Source organism: Chamaea fasciata, unplaced genomic scaffold, assembly GCF_029207755.1.
Source record: "Chamaea fasciata isolate MVZ Bird 193981 ecotype frontalis unplaced genomic scaffold, bChaFas1.0.hap1 SCAF_3, whole genome shotgun sequence".
In the NCBI taxonomy this organism is placed as follows: Eukaryota; Metazoa; Chordata; class Aves; order Passeriformes; family Sylviidae; genus Chamaea; species Chamaea fasciata.
The window spans coordinates 61,033,703-61,058,610 of NW_027094088.1; the positions used below are offsets into that span (position 1 = coordinate 61,033,703).

Below are 24,908 nucleotides of genomic sequence, written 5' to 3' on the forward strand. Positions count from 1 at the left end.
TAATAGCCACTGCTGTAAAAACACTGAAGACTACTTGTTTGCCAAAACCAAAGCCAAACCAAAAAAACCTGCAAAAGAACACCATAAAGTCACCCAGTTGAATAGGAAACCTGCTCACCGTGGAATTCCAGGTAAGCAAACAGAAAATGGAATTTTTCACTTTGTCTGGTTTTATAATTTTTGAATAAAAATGCTCTGAGAACTGGAACCAATTTAATATTCATTAATTTGCACTGAATCAGACACGAAACAGAAATATGCGGAGTGGATGTGAGGACTCTGTTTCTTTCCTCTTCCCACTCCTAGAAAAAGAATTTGTATTCCAGCCACATAGAAATAGTAAAGCCACATTCTGTGTGTATTCTGCAGTTTTATGTCAGAGCTTGTATGTATATTTTGCATAATTGTGATGATAATGTTTTTCAGCACTGTATTATGTGAATTAGGCCCCACAGAGGGGACAAAATCAAAATGGTTGGTATATAGAGCACCATGTCTGGAACTGTGGCCAGGAGCTGGAGACTCTGAGAATGAGCTGCATGAGGAGAAGGTATCAGGGTAGCTGAGGAGTCTTCTGAGAGATACAGGCTGGCTGCAATCTCTCTGTGCTGTAGAAAAATGGCCATGGTACAGTCTGACTTGAACTGATGGGAGCGGTGTAAGTCATCTTGGCTGGTGTTGAGTTTGTCAGGTAACTTTTCCTGGTCTGTGGCCACCACGGCTCTACATTCTCTCCCCAGATTTCAGGATGGGTTCTGAATGGACATGGTAACGTTTGGTTTGCTGAGTGACCCCTGTCTAACTGTGCCATTGGTTGCCAGTGACCATAGTGAGGGAAACTTGTGGACATAGTTGTGCATCAGTAGTCACTGAGTATTTCTATCTTGCCTGTGAGAGGCTGAGGTAAGAGTACAGGTGACTCCTTTCTTTCACACTTACATAGGCAGCTCCTACAAGCAGTAGATCTCCCACTATGAAAACCTCATCTGAAATGCCCTATGGAGCTCACTTTTCTGTTTTATTCAACCCATGCTGAAACCACTGAGTCCCACAAATATGAATTCTCCAAAGGTGAACAAGTATGAGTATTAATAGCACTTCTTTTTCTGCAGTTTCCATGTTGAATAATGTAGTAGCAAAGAGTGGTAATAAATAAAGCAGGTGTTTTTCTAGCTAGTGGTAAGGATTCCCTTTGATTTATCATGTTAGCTCTCTGTTCACTTAATTCATTCCCCAGTGAGAACAGTTCATCTCCATGCCTAGGTTGTGCTCTGCTACCTGAAGTAGTTGAGACATCATTTTGAGGGAAAATGCTCAGAGAGCTGCAAGAGATGGGGCAATATTTTTTTTTATTATGAGAATGAAAAAAATAGTAAAAACATTAATATTAAAAAATACAGTATTTTTCTGTCTAGGTTTCTCTCAACATACTCTGCAGGCGCAGTAACCTTGATCAGCTAAATCACTCAACTCCTTGATTTAATCCAAATATCCATCATTATCAATTTTATAGTTAGTGAGACGTCTAAAGGAAATTATAATCAATATATGTGAGATTAATAGATAGCTTTGACTGGTTTCCCAGTTAAGGATAAAGTCAGGCATAAGTAATTCTGAGAAGTTTCTAAGATGATCTAATTTATGCAGTAACCTGAAATTAAGTTCCACATATTGAAACTATTATGGCAAGAGATGATCAAGCCATAACTCAATGTGAATTTCTGTAACTAGAGAAAGCCTTTTGTTTTTCAGCAGCTTCTGGAAATCCTAGGGTTTTTTCCCCCCATAGATTTGCAATTTGGACATTAAAACTACAATAATTTAAGGCTTAAACTTGTCGTACCAAATCTTAGCACAAGACTGACTTTTTCAGTTTCTTTATGCTTTATTATGGAGGGAAAACCAATCATTTGTGTTTTCTTAAATGTTAGTGACTCAATTTCCATAAGAGAGAAAAAGTCATACTTAATCTAAGATCTGAAGTTCTGGCTAGTTTTTAACCCACAGTTTCTTATACCTTTCTTGGTGTTGTATATAATAAAAATGAGTAGAGAAGGTTTGATTTACAGAGAGTGTATCAGTAACAGTAATACTCTAAAGTAGTAATACACTGAATTCATACATTGAATAATAAATCTTGGAAAGTAATTGGGAAAGATTTGTTTCTTTCTCAGAAATCAGAAAAGGTAAAATGAGTTACTGAGATAAGAGGTGGAGATAATCTCTGCACAGCACTGGCAATTACAACCCCATTGATTTCTCACAGTGTTTTTTCTTGCATAAAAGCTGGAGCTTTCCATCAGGCATCAACAATGCAAAATCAAAGCTGAGACCTTTTGGGACATGTAGGGAGCTATTGCACAGGCAGCAATCTGAAATTAAAGCACACCAAAGCATACAAAATTATTTTAGAAGCTCCCCACAGTCTTTAAATGTCTCATGAGCAAGGAGAATGGTGAGGAGCCTCACAGAGAAATCTCAGTGAGAAATGAGATGTGTTTTTCTTGTCCTTTTGCGTTCAGGTTGAAGGGAGTGATTTGAGCTGCTGATCTGTTTCACACCAGATATTGCACAATTTTAAAAGATGCTGAGAAAGCTAATAGAATGAGTATGGACATTTATCCAGAGCCAGAAGATAAGATCTAGCCAAAGAAATAAGTGTTTTATGTCTTGCTAAATAGAAATAACTTGATATTACGAAATGCAGTAATTATACTTGCCAAGAAAGGAAGCAGATTCTCCCCACTCAGTAACTGCCTTGCTGGGCAAAGGCCATCTCACAGGTGAGTGAGCAAATGCAGCTGAACACATCAGCATCCTCTAGCAGGACTGCATTGGAGTCAGACAGGGCAGAGACAGACAGAACACTGCTGATTCACTGATTCTGCCTGCTGCACAGCTCAGGGTTCTGAAGAGAAATAGGAAGAAGAATATAGATTTTGTTTGCATGTGGCAAGGAACTGGATAGGCCAGGTTGCCTATCAAGTTGAAATCTCATTTAGAAGATTCACAGTTCCCATTTTGGAATATTCTGGTGAAATGTTAATGCTTTGGGGAAAAAAGTCATTGAATTTGAACCGTGAGATTGCCTTAATTTAGCCCTTCCCTGAAATATTAAATTTCTGTTTCCTGTGTTCCCAGGGGATTTTATTCTGTGTACTTTCAAAAGGAAAAGATCTTGCTTCTGTAGATCTAATTATGATATTTTTGCACTTGTGGAAATTGGCACTATCTCCAATGAATTTTTATGTAATTTAGGGAATAGGTGTATTTTTTCCTTTAATGCTACCAGAAAAATTAAATTAAATTTGTTTCCTGTTTAGGGCTGGCTCTGAACACCCTGACAAAATCCCTTTACAGATATTCTCTTTTACTACCGAAAAATTCCCATTATGTTAGGATGACCATTTTGTCCAGGCTCAGAGATATTTCTTTCAACCAAAAATATCCATGCCTGAAGCTCCAGTTGAGAGATAGAATAAGTGTCTGCTGACACATGTCACCAGTGCTTCAGAATCAAAACTAGAAGAGAGCAGGTGCTATAGTGCAGAAATACGCTTGGCAGTTGGAAAATAGAAAATTGCCAAAAACAAAAAATTGACTGTCTAGATATGTGTTATAAAAAGAGATGAACTGCACATGAACTTCAGGAGTTGTTTACGAAAACAAGCAGAGCTTCAGGGTATTACATGCCCTTCTCCTTAATCACCCCAGAATCTGATAGGTGAGTAGGAGACTTCTAAAGGCATCAGTATCAGGGATGTAGTTCCCATTGGCTTACATTTCTGTCTCTGATTTAATGCCAGGGGAAGTGATATTCAAATCCAACTTTTGCCATTACACATGCAGTTGCCTATGGGGAAAATTACGGTGGCTCTATTTAAAGTAAACATCTAAAGTATCTGCCACCGATTTCCAATGTAACCTTGGAGCAGCGTCATGACATAACACTTTGTTGGCTCTGTTTCCCCACTGAATTATATCCTATTGCAGAAGCACACAACAGTAAGAGGAGACAGAGTTTGTATTCCCTTCTTCTCACTTCCCGTTGTATACATCCACTCCTGAGGTGTATATACCGGAATTATCAAGGTGTACATCATTCAGGAATCTAATGGTGAGGTTGGGTTGATTGCAGTGACAGCATTGCTCTTCTTCCTTCTTGTCACTAGCTTTTGTGGCTGTAGCAGAATGGGTGTGTCTAACCAAGCTGGTGCAGCACAGCTAAAGATGCCATCAAGTAGTCTTGAGTACATTTTGTTAGCCACTGCCCTGAGTATATGATCAGATTATAGCCCATGCTGAAACTCATGATGTTTTGTCTCTAGTCTTGCATGATGAAGAGAATTTTAGCAGAGGTCTTGTTTAAAATGCCCTTGCACCTTTTTTGTTGAGGTGCTAACTTTTGACACAAGCAGCGTTGGTACCAGATATGGACAAAATACACTTTTCCTGTGGAAGCAATAAGTTGGATGTAAAAAGCCTACAGTAGTCTTCCTGCTTATCTGTGCCAGATACCAAGAAGTCACATTTGCTGCTTTGTCTACTGATGCTGGAGGAGGGACAGTCTCTGTTGAATAATTTCTTATCCTCAAAAGGAGAATTCTCTACTGCTACACTTAAGGATATGTAGAACAATGATCCCATGTTTTTACAACTCATTTCATATTTTCTTTGTCTCACCTTTTCCATATTAGGATGAATTTAACATGTCCCTTTGACTTATGAGGTGAGTCCAGAGCTTGTCTCCTAGTGAGCCCCTGAATCTCACACATTTCTAATTCCTCACACTGACAGAAATGTAGGCTTTTGCCCAACTGAGAACTCAAGCCTGGGATTTAGCCCATTGTTTTATTTATTTTTACTGTTTTTACTTCAAAGAGTCCATGTAGCAAGACAAGAGGCATGGAGTTAGCAATATTGAAGATGCAAGAAAAATAGCCAATGTTGATGGAGAAGAGTAAAACAATATGTATTAAGAGTCTGCCTTCAAGTGCAGTAGTGCAGCTGTGCTGTCCTCAGGAAGGAGGCAGTGCTGTGATGCCTGGCCTCCAGCTGTGGGCTCAGTTCTGCTCCCAAGCACTCCGGTTTCACTCCCAACCATGTCAGCTGGCACTTGAGACCTAACCTCAGAAAAGAAAGTCATACTGTTCCTTTGGATTTAAATCCTCAGAGTTTAGAGTCTGGGGATTTTCTCCAGGAATATTCAGTTGTGTACTTGGGGCATATTTGTTCAATTTTTAGATCATCTTTGCAATTTTCACAAATAGCTCAAGTCCCATTATTTAAGTTACATGGGAGCAGAATAAGCACCCAATTAATGTATTTGCTGAGACTTACAGCTAGACAATATAAGGAGAAAAAATGTGTTTTCCCCGAAACCTGGTTTGGTATTTACTATAAAATCCACCCAGAGTTAAAATCTTTATACTGGATTTTATCATGGATTTTATCAGATAAAAACTTACTGTTCTAACGAGGACAGTGCTGACTAAGCAAAGGGTGTGTGAATCCTCATATCATGCCCTTTTCCTCACTGATCTTCTTGTCATCAGCTGCACTGCCCACAAAAATATGTTCCTGCTTAGGACATTCCAAGACGTCTGTCTGACAGCAGGATTTGTCCAGCTTTATGCTGCCTGAATCAAGTATTTTGTGGTCCTTCTCCCAGCACACATGGGGCAAAATGTTCCCTGAAAGGTGAATTTGCTGCCTGTCTCAGTTGCTGTCTGCAGACACACCCCAGCACAAGTACCCAGCAGTGTGGTCTGAGTGAAGCTTCGCCCTAGAGGTCTCTCTCAGGGTGCCAAAAAATGAGAGCAGTTTAACCCAGGGTGCAGCAGGAGAGTTACTGTGGTGCTCAGAGACCTGAGGAGGGAGCTGGACTGCTCCTGCCTGTCGCTCAGCAGGGGGAGCAGCTGAATTTTGCTGCTCTGGCTTCAGGGTCTCCTGTGGACTTTCATTTGCTGGATTGCTTTTGTCACACTCCCTTCCCTCATCCCATGCCAGCACTTGCTATGGACACTCCCAGGGATTTATATCCAGCCCAAGGTGTTTTTGGACCTTCTTTACCAGCCTTGTGCCAGAGATGAGTTTCCCTGTTCAAGGGAGATTCTTCATCCAATTTCAAGTGCTTTGCTGAGATACAAAGTGAATTAACAGACTGTAGAATCTGATCCAGAAACATTCTAAAGTATCAGGAATATTTGGGTATATCCCAAAGAAACCGTTACTGCCATTTCCAGAATGCAAGACAGTAGGATTACACAGTGCCCAATAATTCTGCATTTCATAAGTGAGAGCATATTTAGAATACAGAAAAGGATTTTAGGGAGGAGTGGTTTGCTTTTAGCTCTTTAAGATAGCTGTTAACCAACAAAACCACTGCTTTAAATGAAACTCCTTTTACAAAGCTGTTAAGGAGGATCAAGTTTCAAAGCTCAAAATGATCACACAAAAAATATAACCCTGAAAACTGGGTCTGGAAGATAGCAAAAAATCTTCCTTTACAGCATGGACAACAATTAAAGAAACCTAAAATTGCCTATTGTCATAGCTTTGATATTAACACTAGCTGCTTTGGCAAGCTTTAAAAACTGGACTGCACTATAAAACCTAAAAATGTCCTGGACTTGGAGTTGTTTACACAAAATATGAGGAGATATAAAGTTACAAAGCTGGGGGTTGGAAGAAATGGCTTTAAAACCATCCTCCGTGCACTGACGTCACGTGGAAGCCAGCTGCGGGGATGATGCTCAACGGAACTGTTTTCCAGTTTGCAAAAGTTGAGGATTTATTCAAAGAGAGTTGCAAATGCTGCCCCAGTTGAAAGGTTGTGTCTTGCTTAGCTTTCTTACTTCTTTTAAAGATCAAGATTCACAGAACAGGATCCCTGCTAGCTGTGCACTTCATTGCTTTCTCTGCTGTCTGGAAATGGACTGAAAAACTCCTAAAGGATTTCTTATTCCATGAAAGGTATGGTTGCAGCTTATTTTAAATCAGTGGGTTTGAGCAGTTGAGATTAAAAAAGAAGGCAAATTTCTGATGTGGCAAACAGTTATTTGAACATCCCTCTTAATGTTATTTGTATGTAATGTGAAGTTCATATATATTATATATGGTCTTTTTTCTTAAGTTCAGTTAGTTTTTTCTGTGCAGACAGAGATATATTAACAGAATAGGGATGACAGCATTGTGTGCACTTGAATCCTTTCTTTCTTTCTTTCTTTCTTTCTTTTTCTTTCTTTCTTTCTTTCTTTCTTTCTTTCTTTCTTTCTTTCTTTCTTTCTTTCTTTCTTTCTTTCTTTCTTTTCTTTTCTTTTCTTTTCTTTTCTTTATTTTTCACTTCCTTTTTTTCTTTCTTTCACTCTCATTTCTCCCTCTTTTCCTTCCCTTCTCTCACTTAACGGTACTTTCTTTTAATACATAAAGCGCATGTTATCATGACACATGGCACACATTTATAATTGAAAAAATACATATGTTTACAATTTTCTTAGTCATCCAAAATACACTACTTATTTGGAAATATAATTTGATTGCATTTTTTAATGTAAAAACAAGGGAAGATTTGTGTATCTGATTGTGCACATCCAATCTGATTAAATTCTGTTGAAAAATAATATCTCAGCTGATGTCAAGTAGATTATTTTCAGAAGTTGCTAGAGGTTGTTTGCAAACTATCTTGCATTTTTAAGATTGGGCTAGAAAGGGTAAGATGGGGGAATCATGACTAACATCAAATAGTTGCTTAAAACATTTTTTGCTTGAGAGGAGGAAGGGCTAAAGGAAAAGTTTAGGGAGAATGCAGCTGATGCAGACAAAATTGATTATTTGCTTAATTTGATTGCTGTAATAAGCTTCTGACCTTGTCTAGGACATGCAGAAATTGCCAATACTGGAAGAGCACAGATATTGTTCTGATCTACAGAGCAAATGATAATGTGGCATTTTAAATGCCTTGGGTTGCTTTTGCCATGTGAAATACCCATGGGGAAATCCCTCTATAGGCACAGAGGGTGTATTACCAGGACTCCACATTGTACTCCACCAAAATAACCCCAAAAAATCCCAAAGGAAACACCAAGAAAAGAAGAAAGTGGGGGGGAAAGAGAAGTAGAAATAGGAGTCAAAGTCTGTGAGGATCTGATCCACTGTAAAATAGAAGCAAAGCTGTATAGTCATCCAGCTGCTAACATCAATAAACATGAGTTTTCTTCTCAGAATTTCTGTCAAGAGGAAATCAGAGAAGCCTAAGAAACAATATAAGCCTTTTGTGGATCTTAGAGCTACAAGTGACCATCTGTAACTTCTGTAACTATCCTCTTTCAAGACTTGATTTCCTTCTGTCTCAGTCTTTTTTTGTAATCAGTGTTTCATATGAAACAATTTGAAAATTGTTAAGATGAATGCCAAGATGGCAATAGTAGTTTCCAGCGTTAAGGAAACACCAGAGGCCTTTTCAATTCTATATTCATGCTTGAAAGGAGTACATACTCTATCTGTTCTTTTGTGTGCAAAACCAAATATGCCATATGCCATACAGTATTGACCTTTCTAGTAATATGTGGGTGACTAAAGCATGGTCATTATTACAAATAGTGCACTAGCAAAATCACCATTTGTGCAAGTTGTTGGCAGATTATGTCTGCCTGTCTTGTTCATGACTGTACAGCATTTACACATGGAGGTTTTTAATTTTTTTTTTTCTGAAGTGTATTTGTATAAGGATTATTTATAGTGGAGCAGAGAGTTGACTTTTGTTTGTTTTTCAGAGGTATCCTGAAAGGTTATAAAGACATAAATGTAACCAAAAGAAAAAATCAAATGACAGTGCTAGTAGAACTTGCAACCTTTGAATTAGCAAAGTGAGAAAGTACTGCAATATTCTTAAAGTTCATTAGCGATAGATGTTTAGATTGCAATAGATCTTAAATGTAATTGAATTTTTTTGCAAGTTGTTTTTGGTCAGCACTTACTGGAGTCTGGCACAAAGCTGAAACACTGGCCTGGAGAGGTGCAGTCTCTGTAGCCTGGCTGCATTCCCTAAGAGCTGTGAGCAAACCAGTACTTGGCTTCTTTTTTGATGAGAATTCTGTGCTGTCTTTCAGCAGCTTCTAGTTTCAAGGAGTTTTATGGTTTCATGAAGTTGCTCTGTATGTTTTTAGGCAGAGGAAAGAAGAAGGGTTTGACATCTGTTTGTAGGTAGTTGAGGGACAGATTGTCATTTCAGAGCTCCAAGGCAGGTGCTTGGAGTAAACTGTTCTGCAAGCCCTGAGTTAGGGCTGGGCCCATGATAGCCTGGGAGATCCTGTGGGGGGAATTCCTATGACCCAAAGACCTAAGTAACCTGTTTGGTTTCATCTGAGCTCTTCTGCTTACTTGTACATAAGGGAAGCTGACTCCAAGTTTGGCATTGTCTTCTCTGTCAGCTGAAATAAAGCAGACACTGCTAAATGATGATTACATGGTAGCCACAGCTAAATCAACAAGACTTGCCAGTGACATATGGGATGGGGAAGAACTTTGCCTAGGAATGAATTTTTTGCTATATCATAGAAAATGTGGGCAGTAAAATTAGCAGCTCCTGTGAGCTGACAATCACTGATCATCAGTCAGGGAAATAAACAAATTGCAGAAAGGTAAACTGGACTTAGTCCTAGTTAACTCTCTGATGATTCAATTGCCTACCTATTTAATTTCTAGCAGGAGAAGAAAGCAATGCAGAGGTATTTTATTACTAGAACTAGATTCCATGACCACCTAGGTAACACCACAACTGCCTTTGAGAGCTGAAGTTAATAAACTGAAGTATCAATGCCTGTGTACCAGGCATTGTATCACAGGAGACATCATAACTGAATGAATGAATAAATATTATTTCAGCCTTGCTGGCATAGTAAATGTGCTGATGGTAATGGGGTTTCTAATGTAAAGCCTACGAAAGCAAGAGGAACACCAGGCCATAAGATTTGTAACTGCTTTGCTGCAAAGTCAGATAAGGAGATCTAAAATATTTCCCTTAAAACTTGCCTATTTAGTGGTTCAATAATAATTTTTTTCACTGACAAACACTAAGATGCTAAAGACTTCTGAAGGGGAAGAAGAAACTGAAGCACTAATTAGTCAAATATTCTGAGAAAGGTTTTGAAATAGATTGGAGTTAGTGCTATTGGAGAATATTCTCTAGTTTTCCCTATGCTGGTCCTGAAACTAACTAATCTAATAGATTTAGATTTGTAAATCCAAAATTCTTGAACTCTTTTTGGTGACCTTCTGTCCCTTCTATATAAATGATTTCTACTGTTTGTACCTGTTATTTCTACTGTTATTTCTATTATTATTTCTGTTATTATACTGTTATTTCTACCTTCTGTCCCTTCTATATAAATGATTTCTATTGTTTGTACCTGTTATTAGCTTTCTTGTCCTGTCTTCCATCACGAATTCCAAAGCATTCATGTAGCCGTGAGAATTCCCTGCATATATCAAGTTTGCAGTCTTCAATTGCCAAAAGAATGTACCAGTCCTTGTCATGTTCCTTGCGTGTGTGCGAGGAGTGCGTGAGCAAACATGATACTTTTACATTGGTAGTTTTCTTTTGAACGAATATAAAAAATAGCTTTCACCCTCAAGGGCAGATCTTGCAGGATCCCAAGGTCCTGAAGTGCCATTCAATACAATACAGACTCAAATTCACTGGAAACACATTTATAGTGAAAGGTAATGGCAAAGATGCAAAATGATCATGGTACAGGGCCTCCTGTGGCAGATGTTACTGAATTCTGTGATGCTGATTGTGTTCCACCTCCCCTTTCAATGCTGGGCATCTCTGCCTTTGGGTTTATGTACTATAATGCATGGTTCATCCATATTTGAGTCACACTCCAGACAAATATCAACAATCATATAATATTGTCTCCAGCAAGCTCATTTCAGTTATTAATTTTGGGAATGTTCTTGGTTGTCTTTGTTCCCTGAAAGCTAGAATAAAACATAAGACTTATTCTCATAAACTTCCAGGAAATATTCAGGGAAGAAAGAAAAAGGGCAGAGCTGCCTTTGCTGTTGCACAGACTTTAGCCATGGACCTGCGTGAACAACTGGAGAATACCGAGAGGAACTGGAATAAAGAAAAAATGGAATTGCTGGAGAGATTTGACAATGAAAGGAAAGAATGGGAATGTCAATGGAAGGTCATGCAGAAGAAAATAGAAGAGGTACTTTTAAACAAAAATCTGGGCACTACCATTTTTGCTTGGGGTGAAGTGACATGGAGTCACTTCAGGTTTTTTTCTGTATTTTATCCTATTTCATATGTGTCACTGGAAGTTTCTAACAGCTGGTAGGATGAAAATCCTGGGATTAAGCAGTATTTGCAATTGCTCATTTAATAGTCATAAATACAAGGTAGGAGGTGAAATGGGGCTTTGTGAGCTGTGAGATTATTGACTGTACATGCCCCAGTTCAACTGGGCATAAGCCATGCTGCCTATATTACACATGCTTTTTTCAATTAAATACTGAACAATATGGGGTTTAGGAAAATGCATATTTAGTAACATAAAATTTAGGTATCATAATTATTCAGCAAAAAAGGCTTTAGATGACACAGGCCTCCTGGGGCAAATGGTAATATTAAAAATAATATATATGTGTATGAAATACTGCATGATACAGAATTATTCTGGCTAGAACCTGTTCCTTTTATGGATGACCCTTGGGAGAGAAAACAGGTACAGCAAATAGCATGAAAGTTCTGAAACCACTGTTGTTTACACATACTAGCAAACACTCCCTGCTATTTGCAATGCATCTCCTTCCAGAAATAGTCACAGCAATTGCTTATTATTCTTTTATCCCCAAATTGTCCCTGCAGCCAAACCCTCTGACACTCTCTAATGCATTAACTGAGTCTGCTTGGCAGCCTATAGAGGCAAGATTTTTCATTAGTGAGCTTTCCACACTTTTCATCTATTATACACATGGAGTAGTTTTGCTTGCTGTCTGCCAGCACTGTCCTGTGGCTGAGCAACAGAGGAATGTATGGCAGAGATTGCTCACACGAAACTGAGAAGGAAAATGGTCAGAACCAAATTGCAGCCGTATACTGCCCATTAAACCAGCCTGCTGCAGAACTGCATGTTGTCAGCTCTGTTATATTTTACCCACAATTCTTGCAGACTTTGGTATGATGGTCTTTGCCACATTTTGTCTTTTGTGTTAGGACTTTTCTGTGCAGTCTTCCCTAATTTCACTGCCATGATGAGAATGCTTCAAAAGTTGGTAATGTGATCTATATATGTCGTTGAATTTCATTTTCTTAGTTAAAAGAGCTGATTTGAAATGACAGTAATGAAAAGGCATTCTGGCTATTAGTAGACCTGACAATGTCAGCAAAGATTGTTTTCATCATATTCTTTATTAGCACAGAGATTAGGAAAGCATGACAGAGACAGAAAAAGCGATAAAGAATGGAATGGGGCTGAGGGCAGGAGAATGAAGCAATTTGCTGGCTACTGCAGGGCCAAACAAAACTACAGATTATATCCCAAGGTTATTGGAATCCTAAGGTCCTCTCTTAAGCTGTGACTATAGCTGCTGCTGATTTCAGATGCCTGACATTTGTTCTCCACAAGCCACATGGCTGGAGAAAAGGAGAGATAGATACCTTTTAAATGCCATTATCTGTAGAAGGATATCCTCAGCAAAAATTGTGCTCACTTATCAGCTTGTATTTTAATTTGGCAGTTTTGTCTAGCCCACCAAACCTAACTTAATTCCTCCAGGAAGACTTGTGGGGTTTAGGAGATTTTATTATGGGGTAGTATTCTTCCTTCTTACTGCTATGCTGAATCCTTATGAGGCTTTTATTTCTTGGAAATGGCAAAATTCAGCCCTCAGTTTCCATGAGCAGCTGGGCTTTGGGAGTGAAATCTGAAAACCCAGGATGAAGTCAAGCGTTAAGTCTCTGAACATGAGAATATTTCTAATACACAGCACTACCCATGAAATGGCCACATGCTCTGCACGTTGTTATTCTTTTCCACTGTCCTTCCAAAAGCTGTTATGATGGCCCTGTGCACTGTGAGAGGGCAGGCAGATGGCTGTTCAGAGGTGCCTGTGTGCTTTCTTCGTGAGAGCAAGTTAAGAATGGATGTTTATAAAGAGCTGTAGGATTCTTGGCACTGGAAATTATACTGTAAGCAGAAGAGATTTTTATGATGTTGCCATTTTTTCTAATTTATAGTTTACCATGGTTCCTAGTTTGAATGTGCTGTGTGGCCAGAATTAACACCTTTTCATTTATTAAAGAAGCCACTGGATCTCAGCAGATAGCATGAAAGAAGAGGGTGACAGCACATTGCCAAATAATACTTATTCTGCAGTACTGATTTATCACTCCAGTCATAGGGAAGAATTCCACTTGTCTGAGAAGTGAAAGAGTCTGCTCTAGTGCAGATGGCACTGTATTTGATGAGAATTCATGTCCTCTCCTTCAAATAATATGCTTTAATAGGCTGTAACCTAGCCAGAACACTCTCTCTCTGTCACATTCCCTCACATTCCCTATCCATCAGATCACAGTTGTGTCCACCACACAGTGTGCTGATATTACTTGGAAAACAACCATGCAGCTTTTAGCTCAAGGGAGGACCATTTATCTCATGAGATCTCTTCCAGTCCCAACCATGGGTGGAACCCACACATTAAAATTATAAAGAATTAAGAATGGCAACAGCCTTATCCTGTGGCAATCATGGTGTTTGAATTATCACACTAGGTGACTCAGCACTTTCCTGCTAACACATGTAGAATCTTTCTAATCAGTGCTACTGAGAGAACCATCATTCAAAACAGAAGATAAATATGGGGGCTTTGCCATAAAGTTTGTTACAATATCCTGATTTAATAGAGGGTTCTGTGGTCGTTTCAGCTTTACCAGGAGGTAAAACTTAGAAGGGAGAGCAATATGACCATCCATGATAGCAAGGCCATTCAGAGCAAGATGCTGCAGCTGTCCATGCATTCCCCTACTTCACAAAAGAGTGACCTAGTGGAGCTGAACCATCAACACAGTGTGGCAAATGATGGAATGGAGAAAGGGTGTCTGCTTGGTATAGCAGGACACGAATGGAAGGAACCTGGAGACAAGAGCAGAAACAATACTCTGTTAATGGACAATCTGGCCTTTGAGAACCACGAGGAACCTGAAGACAGCCTCACCATTAAAACTTCTGAGCAGAATACCAAGAATTATTTTGGTGATCTCAATGTAGTAAGTAAAGCATGAGCATGTTTCAGTTACAGGGGGGAGGAAAACATTGAGGACTTCGGCCTGCCAGGTTCAGCTAAAGGACTGATCTCCCTGATTTTAGCTTTCCACAAGTCACTGTCTCTACTTGCTCCTATGTTTGCCATCAGTGAGTATCTTCTCACAGTTTAAATGTGTAAACAGCATGGTCTTTACCTCTGTTCATAAAGTGGGGGCATTTTTGTATCTTTTCTCATACTACTTCCCTCTGCTGTGAATCTTAGATGCAAATGACCACAAGTTTCAAATTAATTCTGGAGATATCATTTTAAATGTATGTATTAAAGGACTGTTTTTATATTTACAAAGGCTCTTAAAGAACTTGCCAGAGTCAGTGAAGAATTATGCAGCTATCAAGAGGAAATTCGAAAGAAGTCCAATCACAGAAGGTAAAAACATCTTTGGATTTCTTATATTAGAGGAAGGAAATGAATAATGCTCCTTATGCTTTTCACTTTGAAGGTGGGTTTGCTCCTGATTTATTAGTAGCTGGGCACTTCCTACCCTCCTAGTGTTTCAGTGCTCAGCTTAAAACATTCAAATGAAATACGCTGAAATATGATCCAAAGGCACGTTTTACTAGCAAAATGGATTTTATATACAGAATCTAAAAATTCAGATTAGTATTTATATGTGATGAAATTGTATTTGTTTCTAATGGCTTTACAGAGGATTGGGAAAGTGAACAGATATTTCTGTCTGCTCTGGCCCCATTTCCATGTAGTTTTATACAACACTGTATGGGTTTGTCAGGCTGGGAATTTCTTACTTAAAGCCCAAATCTAGCCTTAAGCATGGGGGATGTGTCAGGAACTGATGATCCAAGAGCAGAAAAAAAGCAAGAGAGGGGATAAAACCACCATACATTTGTACTAATGGAAAAATGGCAAGTCAGACCCTGAAAAGTATGGCAAGTGAACATTCCATCACCTGTTAAAAATTCAGAGTTCATTGTCTTCTCTAGCAAGCTAAACACCAGACTGCCTCTTGAGTTGTGCAGAAATTTTCAGGTAAAACTGAACCTTCTGAGATGCTCCCAAAGATCAGAGGGATTTCTCACACTCCATCACGTGATCAGTTAAAAACCTGTCACCAATTCATTACTTTGGCTGGGCTACTGTTTGTGCCTTTAGAGCAAATGGATTCATAGCTGTTGCATAGCTTCTAAAGGTCCTTTTTTATCAGATATCAAAAGCCAGATCTCATGTGTAAGGTTATGAAACCTAAACAAGGGATATGCTGTGTCCTCCACCTTTCTTCACTCAGTTCATAATCAGGTAGAATCCTATGAGTCATTAGAAAAAGATCATACCGTACTTACTGTAGCATAGGTAAGAAAGTCATCTTAAAAAACTCAGAAAAAGAATTTTAGTGGCAAAGGAAAGGAATACAAATTTCTTTTGTTGATCTTTCCTCAAATTTTTTGCATGTGTTTCAATTATGCTGGGTGTATCAGCTGCAGCAAAACTGCCCCCAAACCTTTTTAAGTAGCCAGTATTAAAACACCTGCTCCTGGGGAGAATTAATCCTGAGGTCCTTTGGAATGTTCTTTATTGCTCATCCCTAAAACACCTCTTCTGTTATTTCCAGAATGAAGTCACTTCCTTTCCTGGGGGAATTTGAGGAAACCCAAAACACAGTTATTCTGCCCGAGATGAACCATGTGTCCAGCAATGAATCACAGACTTCAGTTGCTTTTGGAACAGAGGAACATAATAATAGGAAGAATCTGATGAGCTCCACCAAGGCTTTGAAGGACATTTCTTATGGTAGTCTTACTGGTGACATAGGAACAGATTTCAGACCCTGGCAAAAGAAAGAAGCACCACCAGTTCCTCCACGGAGCACTTCTCGGCACCTAACAAACTCACTTTCTGCAGTCGTACAGCTTTCAGAATCATCCGTAAGAGATTCAGGCATCAAAAGCAATTGCAAGGCTCAGGATTGTTGGAATGGGGGGAAACTGAGGAATCCTTCACCTGTAAACAAAAATAAATCTGCAGTAGCCTGTGCAAATGAAGGGCAGGCTGTGAAAGTCCCTGTGATGGTAACTGCTGCAATACCTGTAACCAAAAATGAGTGCAATGCTCCAACAAGTTTCTGCCACAACACATGGGCATATGATATAGGCAAGACTGGAAAAGACAATAAAAATGAGCCTTCCCCACTGTCAGCCCAAAAGAGTTGCTCAGATGGAAATATGGCCCAAAGCAACAAGATGCATCAGAAACAAAACACCAAGTCTCACAGCAACCCTTTTTACAGTAATGACTTTTATGCCCCTGCTGCCTTGCACAATGATCTTTTGGAAGACACCAGGTATCCTTTGGGAAAGACCCAAAGAAATGAAATGCTAGCAGCAAAGATTGATGAGTTTAATCGGACTGTATTTCACACAGATAAACATAACAATGCTCTGCAGGAAAATCAGGTGCCTCAAATAGCATCAGAAGATCACAAACCCTGTGGTCCACTGTGTGACTCTGCTACTAGCAGGGCAGAAACTGTAAATACATCACGTGTTTCAAATCCCAAGCTCTCTTCAGCAAACGAGCAAGAAACTAACAACCCCAGCAGACCTGTCAGGACAGCAGGGCAACAAAAGCACATGAATGGACTTCCAAATGTTAGTGGTTATAGGCACATGCTCCATGAGCATGACTGGAGACCAAGTAATTTATCCGGTCGCCCGCGTTCCGCTGACTCAAGGTCGAACTATGGTGTTGTTGAAAAGCTTTTGAAAACCTATGAAAAATCAACAGCGACTTCACTGTGTAATGTAAAAGGCTTCAAAGATAAGTGGACACAGGCAAATTCTGAATTCACCAATGGGGGTTGCGAGACACTGAGTCAGTATTTAGAAATGCTCCAGATTGAGCAAGAAAAGCAAGACTTTCCAAGGAATTCAGCCAGGCATATTGGGCAGCAACTCAAGCAAGGGAAAGAGAGACAGAAGTTACCAGAGGTAAGGTTCAGAGGAATGACAAAAAACCAAAACAATTCCATTTCATAACAAGCCTCAGACTCTAAAATGGGGCAGACTAACATTATATTGTAAATAATTATGTAAAAATAGATACTTTAGACCAGGATCTGGATGAATCAGGAGCATTTCCTCTGCAGATTATAGAGTTGTGGGAGGGCAGGAGCATGTAAGTAAGAATGAGCAGTGAGGACATGTGCCAGATTCTTATCCCTGCTGGTGTTCTGTCAAGATAGCTTTTTACTGCAGTGCAGTTATGCTAAGATTGAACTAGCGAGAACTTCAACCAGGTTTTAACACCCTCTCTCCTTCCTTTAGCTGATGTGTTATGTCATAAGACTTCCCATAGGGCTTAAGCAGACTTGGCCATGCCCCAAACCCTAGAGGTCTTAGGTAACATTCCTCAGTATCCAGGGTGCTGCTTGGTTCAGGGTTTCCTTGAAACTGCCTATGACAAGGGGTGTTGTGACTTCATAAAGATTCCAGTAATAAAGTAACCTTCTCTTACTCATGTCTCAGTTCCAGCTTCTCCTATATATTCAAGCATAGGCTCGCAGAAACAGAAGAGCATGGCATGACTAATTAATTTACATTTGGCTGAAGTTTGTTTTCAGAAGTTTAGAAATACTGCCTTTGCCAACATTCTTTCTTAATGAAAAGACAGATGGCTTGGAAAACACTCTGTAAGTAGCAGGTTCTGTGAAAGTCCACAAAGAACACGAAGAGATATGCCTCTTGGAATCTCAAAAAAGATAAGGCAGGTGTGTTTTGAGCTGGGGAACTTAAATGGGTTCAGGCTGTCAGTTGGTATGTCTTAAACTGTCACAAATTCACAGACTTCAGTGGAGCTATATGGATTTAAGCAGCTGAGAATCTGACCATGCAGATTTTCTTCTGCATGTCTTTCTGACAGCCTTGCTGTGATGCAATATCTTGCTTAACAGGCACATCTTTGCTTCAGCACAGAAAGAAAAAGGCCATAAAGCTTCTTATTTCTTTTTCATCCAATAAACTTTTGACAGGCAAACAAATTTTTCATCAATTAATATGGAGGAAAGGAATAATGACTTTTTCCACAGGCTCTTAATTTTATATTGTCATTTCAATCTGTAGAAACTAAGTGTAGAATACTGCCTGACCAGGAGTTACCATTTTAGGTCCAACAGAATTAAAGATGATGTAAAGAACTACATGTGGCTTGAGGCACTGGGTTTATTTTCATTATTTCCAGTTGACATCGATGTAGCTATGATCAAAATCCATTGAGTTTCCTCTGCATCTGTGGCTCTGCTGGTAGACATGACACTGTTAACACATAACCATTCTGAATTAGTTACCAAGTTAAACAGCTTCACACTGAACTAATGGAAACGATGTTTCCTGAAATAGGATCTATCAAAAAACACCTGAGAAGTATGTAGATCCTACTCCAGTAATATCAGACGGTATTCTGAGTTCTACACTTGGAATATTTTACAGCATTCATTGACAAAAAACTCCCAGAAGCTAAAAGATAGAAGGAAATGTCAATTTTGTCTTGCACTATCATTTTATACCTTTCCTTATGTCTGACACTTGTCTTCATATATTTTAAACCACAACTGATGTGAGAATCCCTGTACATAGAAATAGCAGTTCTTCTGCATTCTGTGCATTGCTGGGCTCCTTTTAATATCTTCCAACCACCTGTTCTGAGGTCACCGCAAATGCCTTCCTGCATTCCTGCTGCATTCCACAAAAGCTGTAACTTGTTAAAGCAAGGACTTGCCTTTGTGTTGTAGATATGTGTGCCAGCTAAATGTTCCAGTGAGAAGGGCTTCTCCCGTCCCGCTCGGCCAGCAAATCGACGCCTACCTTCCAGATGGGCATCCAGATCCCCGTCAGCACCGCCCGCTGTGAGAAGAACAGTGTACAATTCTGTCTCCTTTCGGTCAGAGACCTCAGTAGTCTGAACCCAGAGCTGGGTTGGATGGTGGTGTGAAAGCTCTATGCCTCACTGTAACTGTGTTTGGTATGTGTCGTAGCAACCAGTTCCACACTGTTGTGTTTTGTCCAAGAGTGACCCCCACCACATGCTGGACAAAGCGTTCTGAATCTTAGGTTGTCATCACCATGGTCTTCAGTGTTTTTATTGAGATGAAATAGTGATATCCCTGGTTTTCTCTGGGTCTTTTTTTTTTTTTTTAAACAGTTCACAAGGAATTTCTTTTGAATGGCATCTTTCTTAATTTTCCAATCAATTTTGAGTTGAAAAAATGTATAGTGCTGTATATTCTGACTCTTCTGCAAACAGCAGAACATAAAGCTGTATGCATGTTCATGTGTTTGTAGGTGCATGTGTTGGACTAGGAAGTATGCAGGCCTGTATTTAGAAGAGACAAACTGTGCTAGTGTTGACATTGAAATTACAACCTATATGCCTACATATATATATATATACTCCGTGTTTATTTTAAAAAGTTTGAAATATACAGTCCTGATGACATTTATATTTTGTATATCTTTTACATAGGTTCACAGGTGTAGTATTTAATATAAAAAAACCCTAAATATGCATTTTTTTGTGACCGATCGCAGTGATAATGCCTTGCACAATATGTATCTGAAGCAGACTAGCTTGACTGATTTGTCAGTCATGCTTCATGGCATCCTTGTTCAGTTTCCTAACCCTAATGCTAGGTCAAAATTCCCAAACATATTTTTTCTGAATTAAAATATTATATGATTTGTAATACATTAGCCTTTTTCAGCACCAGAGACATTTCTGAAATGTTCCAAACCCTTTAAAAAGCTTAAATGTGCCATTATATATATAGCATACTGTAAACACTTTGTTAGATTCAGCTACTGTAACATACAATTTATGAAGGGAAGCAAAGAGTTGTATATGCTCAATTCTGTAAAACTTATTTTTCCTTCTAGCATTATACTTTGAGGTTTGGCAAAGTCAGATAACAATGGACTTGTTTACTTTCACTCAAGGCAGGAGAACAAGCACCGTTGTTTCCAGTGCTGCAGCCACACTTCTTTTTTACTCTTCTCCTGACTAGAGTGCCTGAGCCACTTGCTAATTCCCTGCTCTTGGACTGACTCGTGGCAGTCAGTTATGAAGTTTACTTGCACTCTGGCAACAAGCTGCATCTAGTAGGGAAATACTGCATCGAGGTATGATCACAATGGTGCCCGAAATGCTGACACATGGCATTGCAACTCTGCTGTTGCCATCACTTCAGACTTGGTATTATTTGCCATCTGAATGACGTACACAGAGCCTGGCTCGTTCCTTCTCACAGCGTGAAACAAATATGGATGCTGCCCAGGCTCTGAACTTTCAGAAAGACAGTGTCCTTCATCCTGGAAATTTTGCACCTTTTGTTAGGCTGTTGCTGGATACACAGTGCAGTAATGATGATAAATGTTACCTTTAAACAGCATGTCTAGGTCAAAAGGAGTAAAAGAGGCACTTCTTCAACATCAGCCTGATCTTGTCTGGCAACTTTTCTTCTTCTTCTGGAGAAACATAGTGCGTTCAAAGGAATTTCAAAAATCATCCCAGGATCCATTAATGTGCACATCTTCTTATGTGAATGTAAAAAGGATTTCAGAGAGAGTATAGGCTTTTGTCCTAGTGAATTGTATATGTGGCAAAATAGGGAAAATTTAATGTGCTTAATTTGGTAGTGATCTGTTGTTCTACTCCAGTCATGTTGAGAATTCACACCTTTTTCCTTCCTTTAAGGACCTTATTCTTCTTTCCTCTGCACAACTTTGAAGAGAGAGAAAACAGGAGGCCATGTGTTCTGAGCAAGAGCCTGTATGGTAGTATTGGTAACAGTTCAGGCTTGCCGATATTGAACTGAGCAGGCATTAGGGCCATAAATCCCAGTTCATCATGCAATTGTGGACGTCTGCTTGGCAAAAAATACACTCAGAATAATTTGCTCTATCTAGACTTCTGGTCCTTTCTAGGTCTATCCCACAATACATGAAGACTTCAAGCAAATCAACAATTCATCAAAATTTACTCAGAGATTATTGCAAAGTTGTCGCTGGAAAAGATGTAAGGACAGAATACCTTGAAGAAAATTCATACAGTTTGGATAGAGACAAAAATCTGTGTGCTCAAGTGAAAAATCAGGAGTGACTGTTTGCCGTAATTTAGAGATTGCACTCCATTAGCTTCCTCAGAACTAGAAAAATTAGACATGATTCATGGTAAACTTGGAACATGGCTTACTATTCTATCTAACCACGGAAATTAGCAAACCAAAATACCTTGCGAATTGACCTTTTAAACGCCTAAGTAGATGATCAGGTTTGAATGCCTAATGCTGAGGAAAGGGTAATATGAGAGAATTGTAAAAAAATGTGGTTTTTATCTTCAGTCACTGTTGACTGCAAAAACACTTTTTAAAATTACCTTTGTGGTGAAGTTAAGCAGGTTTGTTCTGAAAAATTGTGATGTACTTTTGTTTGAAGTATGTAACTACAAAAGCATTTCCCTTGATTAGTCAGTGAAGGTGTTTCTTTAGTTTCCTTCAGTTTCCTTGGTTGCCTTTGACATAGACCACATTGTTGAATCACAGAAAAGATCAAATACCAACAACATTCCCTGATGTATGTAAGTTAAATGAACAGAAGGTTTTTGGAATAAAATAATAGGTCAAGGATGAGTCCATTTTGTCCAGATTTTCTGTGTCTGTCTAATTTCAGACATTGGTTCTGATGCCTAAAAGTATCAAGACTGGTGATTTTGGTCTGCAGATGGCTAGTTGGAAAGCCTAACTTTAGAAAATTGCCCCTGTCACTGTTTAAATGTTCTCTTCAACTGCACTTGTAACAGGGCCAGTGGACTGTGGTGATTTTTCTAGTTCCCATCACTGTGGTTATTGAACCATAGTAAAGGCTTTATTCACTTATTTGCTGTAGGGGAGAAAAGCTCCACTGGGCTTTCAGGTTCCCCTGTGTTGTTTCTGACACGGAAATCTACACATATACCCACATTTGTGCAAGAAACACAAATGATCTAAGTATAACTTGACCTTCCTATTAATCCTAGTGTCACCTTTGGAAGCGGTGAGTTTTGTAAGCCTGTTTCTAAAACAGGATTTAATAATTTTACTCCTCCATACTCTGAAGTCTAAATGCAGATATATGTTCTTCTTACTTTCAGCTCTGAATTAGTCTCTCTTTATTGCATGTTTATGGGTCTTAATTCCCTGGAGACACAGAGTCAGCTGCCCATTGAAATGGGGATGTCACTAGGAATCAGATCTGGTACTTAGTTGACAGAAAGTATCATTCTCCCTCATGCTGGGACATGGAGCCATAATCTTACCGGACTCTTTTATGGAGGAGTGTGGCAGGGTAGAGGCATACAGAAGAGAATCACTTAGATCTTACTTGCTTATGTAACAGAGTTTCTGGAGGCTAGAGAATTGGCCTGACTCAGACCCTCTGCTGGAGGCAGAAGGAGTAGAGGAAAAAATTTCCCTTCAAAACCTCTGCGTATCATTTCTCAAACTCAGAGTACACTTCCATTAGGTGTTTTGTCTTTACAATGTGACAGACTTATGTATTTTTAAAATGTTGCTGAAAGAATGAACTTTGTTTTCCAGCAGCAACACAATTGTCCTTCACTATTACACACACTGTAAGGGAGTTGGCTGTTATATGTAAGAAAGGTTTGGCAATCAATGTAATACAATTTTCCAGAGCATTCAGAACACAAATTTATTTCTCCTGTTGTCTATTTTAAAACTTGGGGTTTTAAATAGGGATTTTGCATCCAAATATCTTCAACAGCATTTTAGCAAAGATCTTAAGCGATCAAGAAGGCAGGCCCAAGTACTTACACAATTCTCACAGTGCTGCTATGCAAAGAATTTCTTTGGCTTCGAGATCTGTAATATACAACTCTAGCCATTATACTGCTGATATTCTCAGTAATGGTATTCTCATTTGTAATGGTGTCTTTAGTTGTGTTTGTGCTCTTTAAACTGGGAGGTTTAGTGCTCTAAATGCACTAAATCAAAGCCCCTTGTTGCCTCTGGCCTTCCCACCCCTCTTTGATTCGTAGTCTGTATTTTTATGTGATTTATTGCCATTGGTGTGTATGTATATGCCATAACATAGGACTTTCTATCTGTACTGCAGCCAAATATTTTTTGGACAGGCTGTTTTAAAAAGTGCTGAGATTACTATTGCCATTCACAAATATATTAGATCTTGATCTGTTGTTTTGAATCACTAAAAATGCACTTTCTTCATCCATGTATGTTAATGGCATACAGTATACAAAACTTGTGCTTTTGCTTTTTGAAATGGCAATTCATTTGCTTTTGGACTTTGGTTCTTCCCCTGTCCCTCAGACCTCTTCTGTTGGCAAAGTTCTTGTATCAGTAGAGATGTGTTTCTGATGTGTCCAGTTGATCCAGTTGCTGTGTGGCCGTGGCAGCTCATACCTAAGGGTGCCTTGCTAACTATGTTGCTCTAAAAAGAATTGTATCCAGAATATCCATGGGATAAGAAAGACTGAACTGTCAACATGATCAAAGCGAATGTATTGTTAATGCCTTTTTCTCTAGTACCTGCTGTCAGCAATGTTTCTGTTAAAGGGTCTGGAATTTGTTTCCTCCTAGTGGTGCATGTTTGTGTGTGTGTATGGCCAAGATTCACTGAAAAATGACACTGTAGGGGAGTGCATACATGTTATATTTTAAAATCAGTTTATCTAATGTGTGAGCCCAAAATATACTGGTCTATGGCATGAGATAATTTTTCCCTTTACTACAAAGTAGATGCAATCCCAAAATGAACGGTGGGAAGAGAGCAGGCCCTCCACAGGTATATCTAAGGTATGTAGTAGAAGTAAGCAAGCTATGGCTGATATTACCGGGTGAGTTAAATCCCTTGACTAGTCAACTCATTAAAGCCAGAGATTCTTTAATATTAGATCTCAGTGGACACACAGACTTCTACTAACCTGCTAATGTGTCACAGGGATTGTAATGCCAAGGAGTCTGATTTTGATTGCCCCTCCCCATGGAGGGAGGCCACGCCTGTGGCAGATGTGCCTGCATAGTCTTCTGCCAGTGCCCCTCAGACTTCCCTAAACGAGTTTACTGCAGCTGGAATAATTTCCAAATCAAATGCACAGTAGGAAAGGACTGTCATTAAAGGAAATTGCACTCATATGTGAACTCTGCAAACATGACACTGCCAGCTGGCATGGTGACACAGAAAATCATACTGAATTTTACTTTTGTATCAGGAGATACCAGCAGCAGGTCAGCTCTTCTGGTACCATATGTGATGTAGAGGTGCTTAAGATGTTGTTGGGAGAACACCACAGCCAGGTATGTGTGTACATATGGCGTGCTTGTTTCTTTGCAGGATCTTTCTAGTTTCCATGAAGATAACTCTGATTGTTTTGGGAGTTTGGGTTTTTTTCTTTTTTTTCCAAATTCAGCTGAAGACATTTGACCTACCCATGCTGTTGGTGGTAAGAAGTCTCATAGGAGTTCTTCTGAAGCCAAAATATCTATTCAGAGAAGTAGCTGTCTACCAAACGAGGTAAGATGGTGAGATGTAAGTTGAACAAGCTAGTTC

General features: G+C 39.2%; 1 protein-coding gene across 2 annotated transcripts; it reads left to right on the top strand.

Moving 5' to 3' along the window:
• Nucleotides 1-42: 42 nt before the first annotated feature.
• On the top strand, nt 43-24,393 carry KIAA0408 (KIAA0408 ortholog). Of its 2 annotated transcripts, XM_066179220.1 has the most exons (7): nt 43-131; nt 6,869-6,975; nt 11,023-11,219; nt 13,937-14,278; nt 14,624-14,703; nt 15,905-17,279; nt 19,079-24,393. In XM_066179220.1, the coding sequence occupies exons 2-7, from the start codon at nt 6,969-6,971 to the stop codon at nt 19,247-19,249; spliced, it is 2,172 nt and encodes a 723-aa protein (XP_066035317.1). In that variant the 5' UTR covers nt 43-131; nt 6,869-6,968; the 3' UTR covers nt 19,250-24,393. The 2 variants fall into 2 exon arrangements, with proteins under 2 accessions (XP_066035317.1, XP_066035318.1); XM_066179221.1 differs by lacking the exon at nt 6,869-6,975 and having other exon boundaries at nt 55-131.
• The last annotated feature ends 515 nt before the right edge of the window (nt 24,394-24,908 follow it).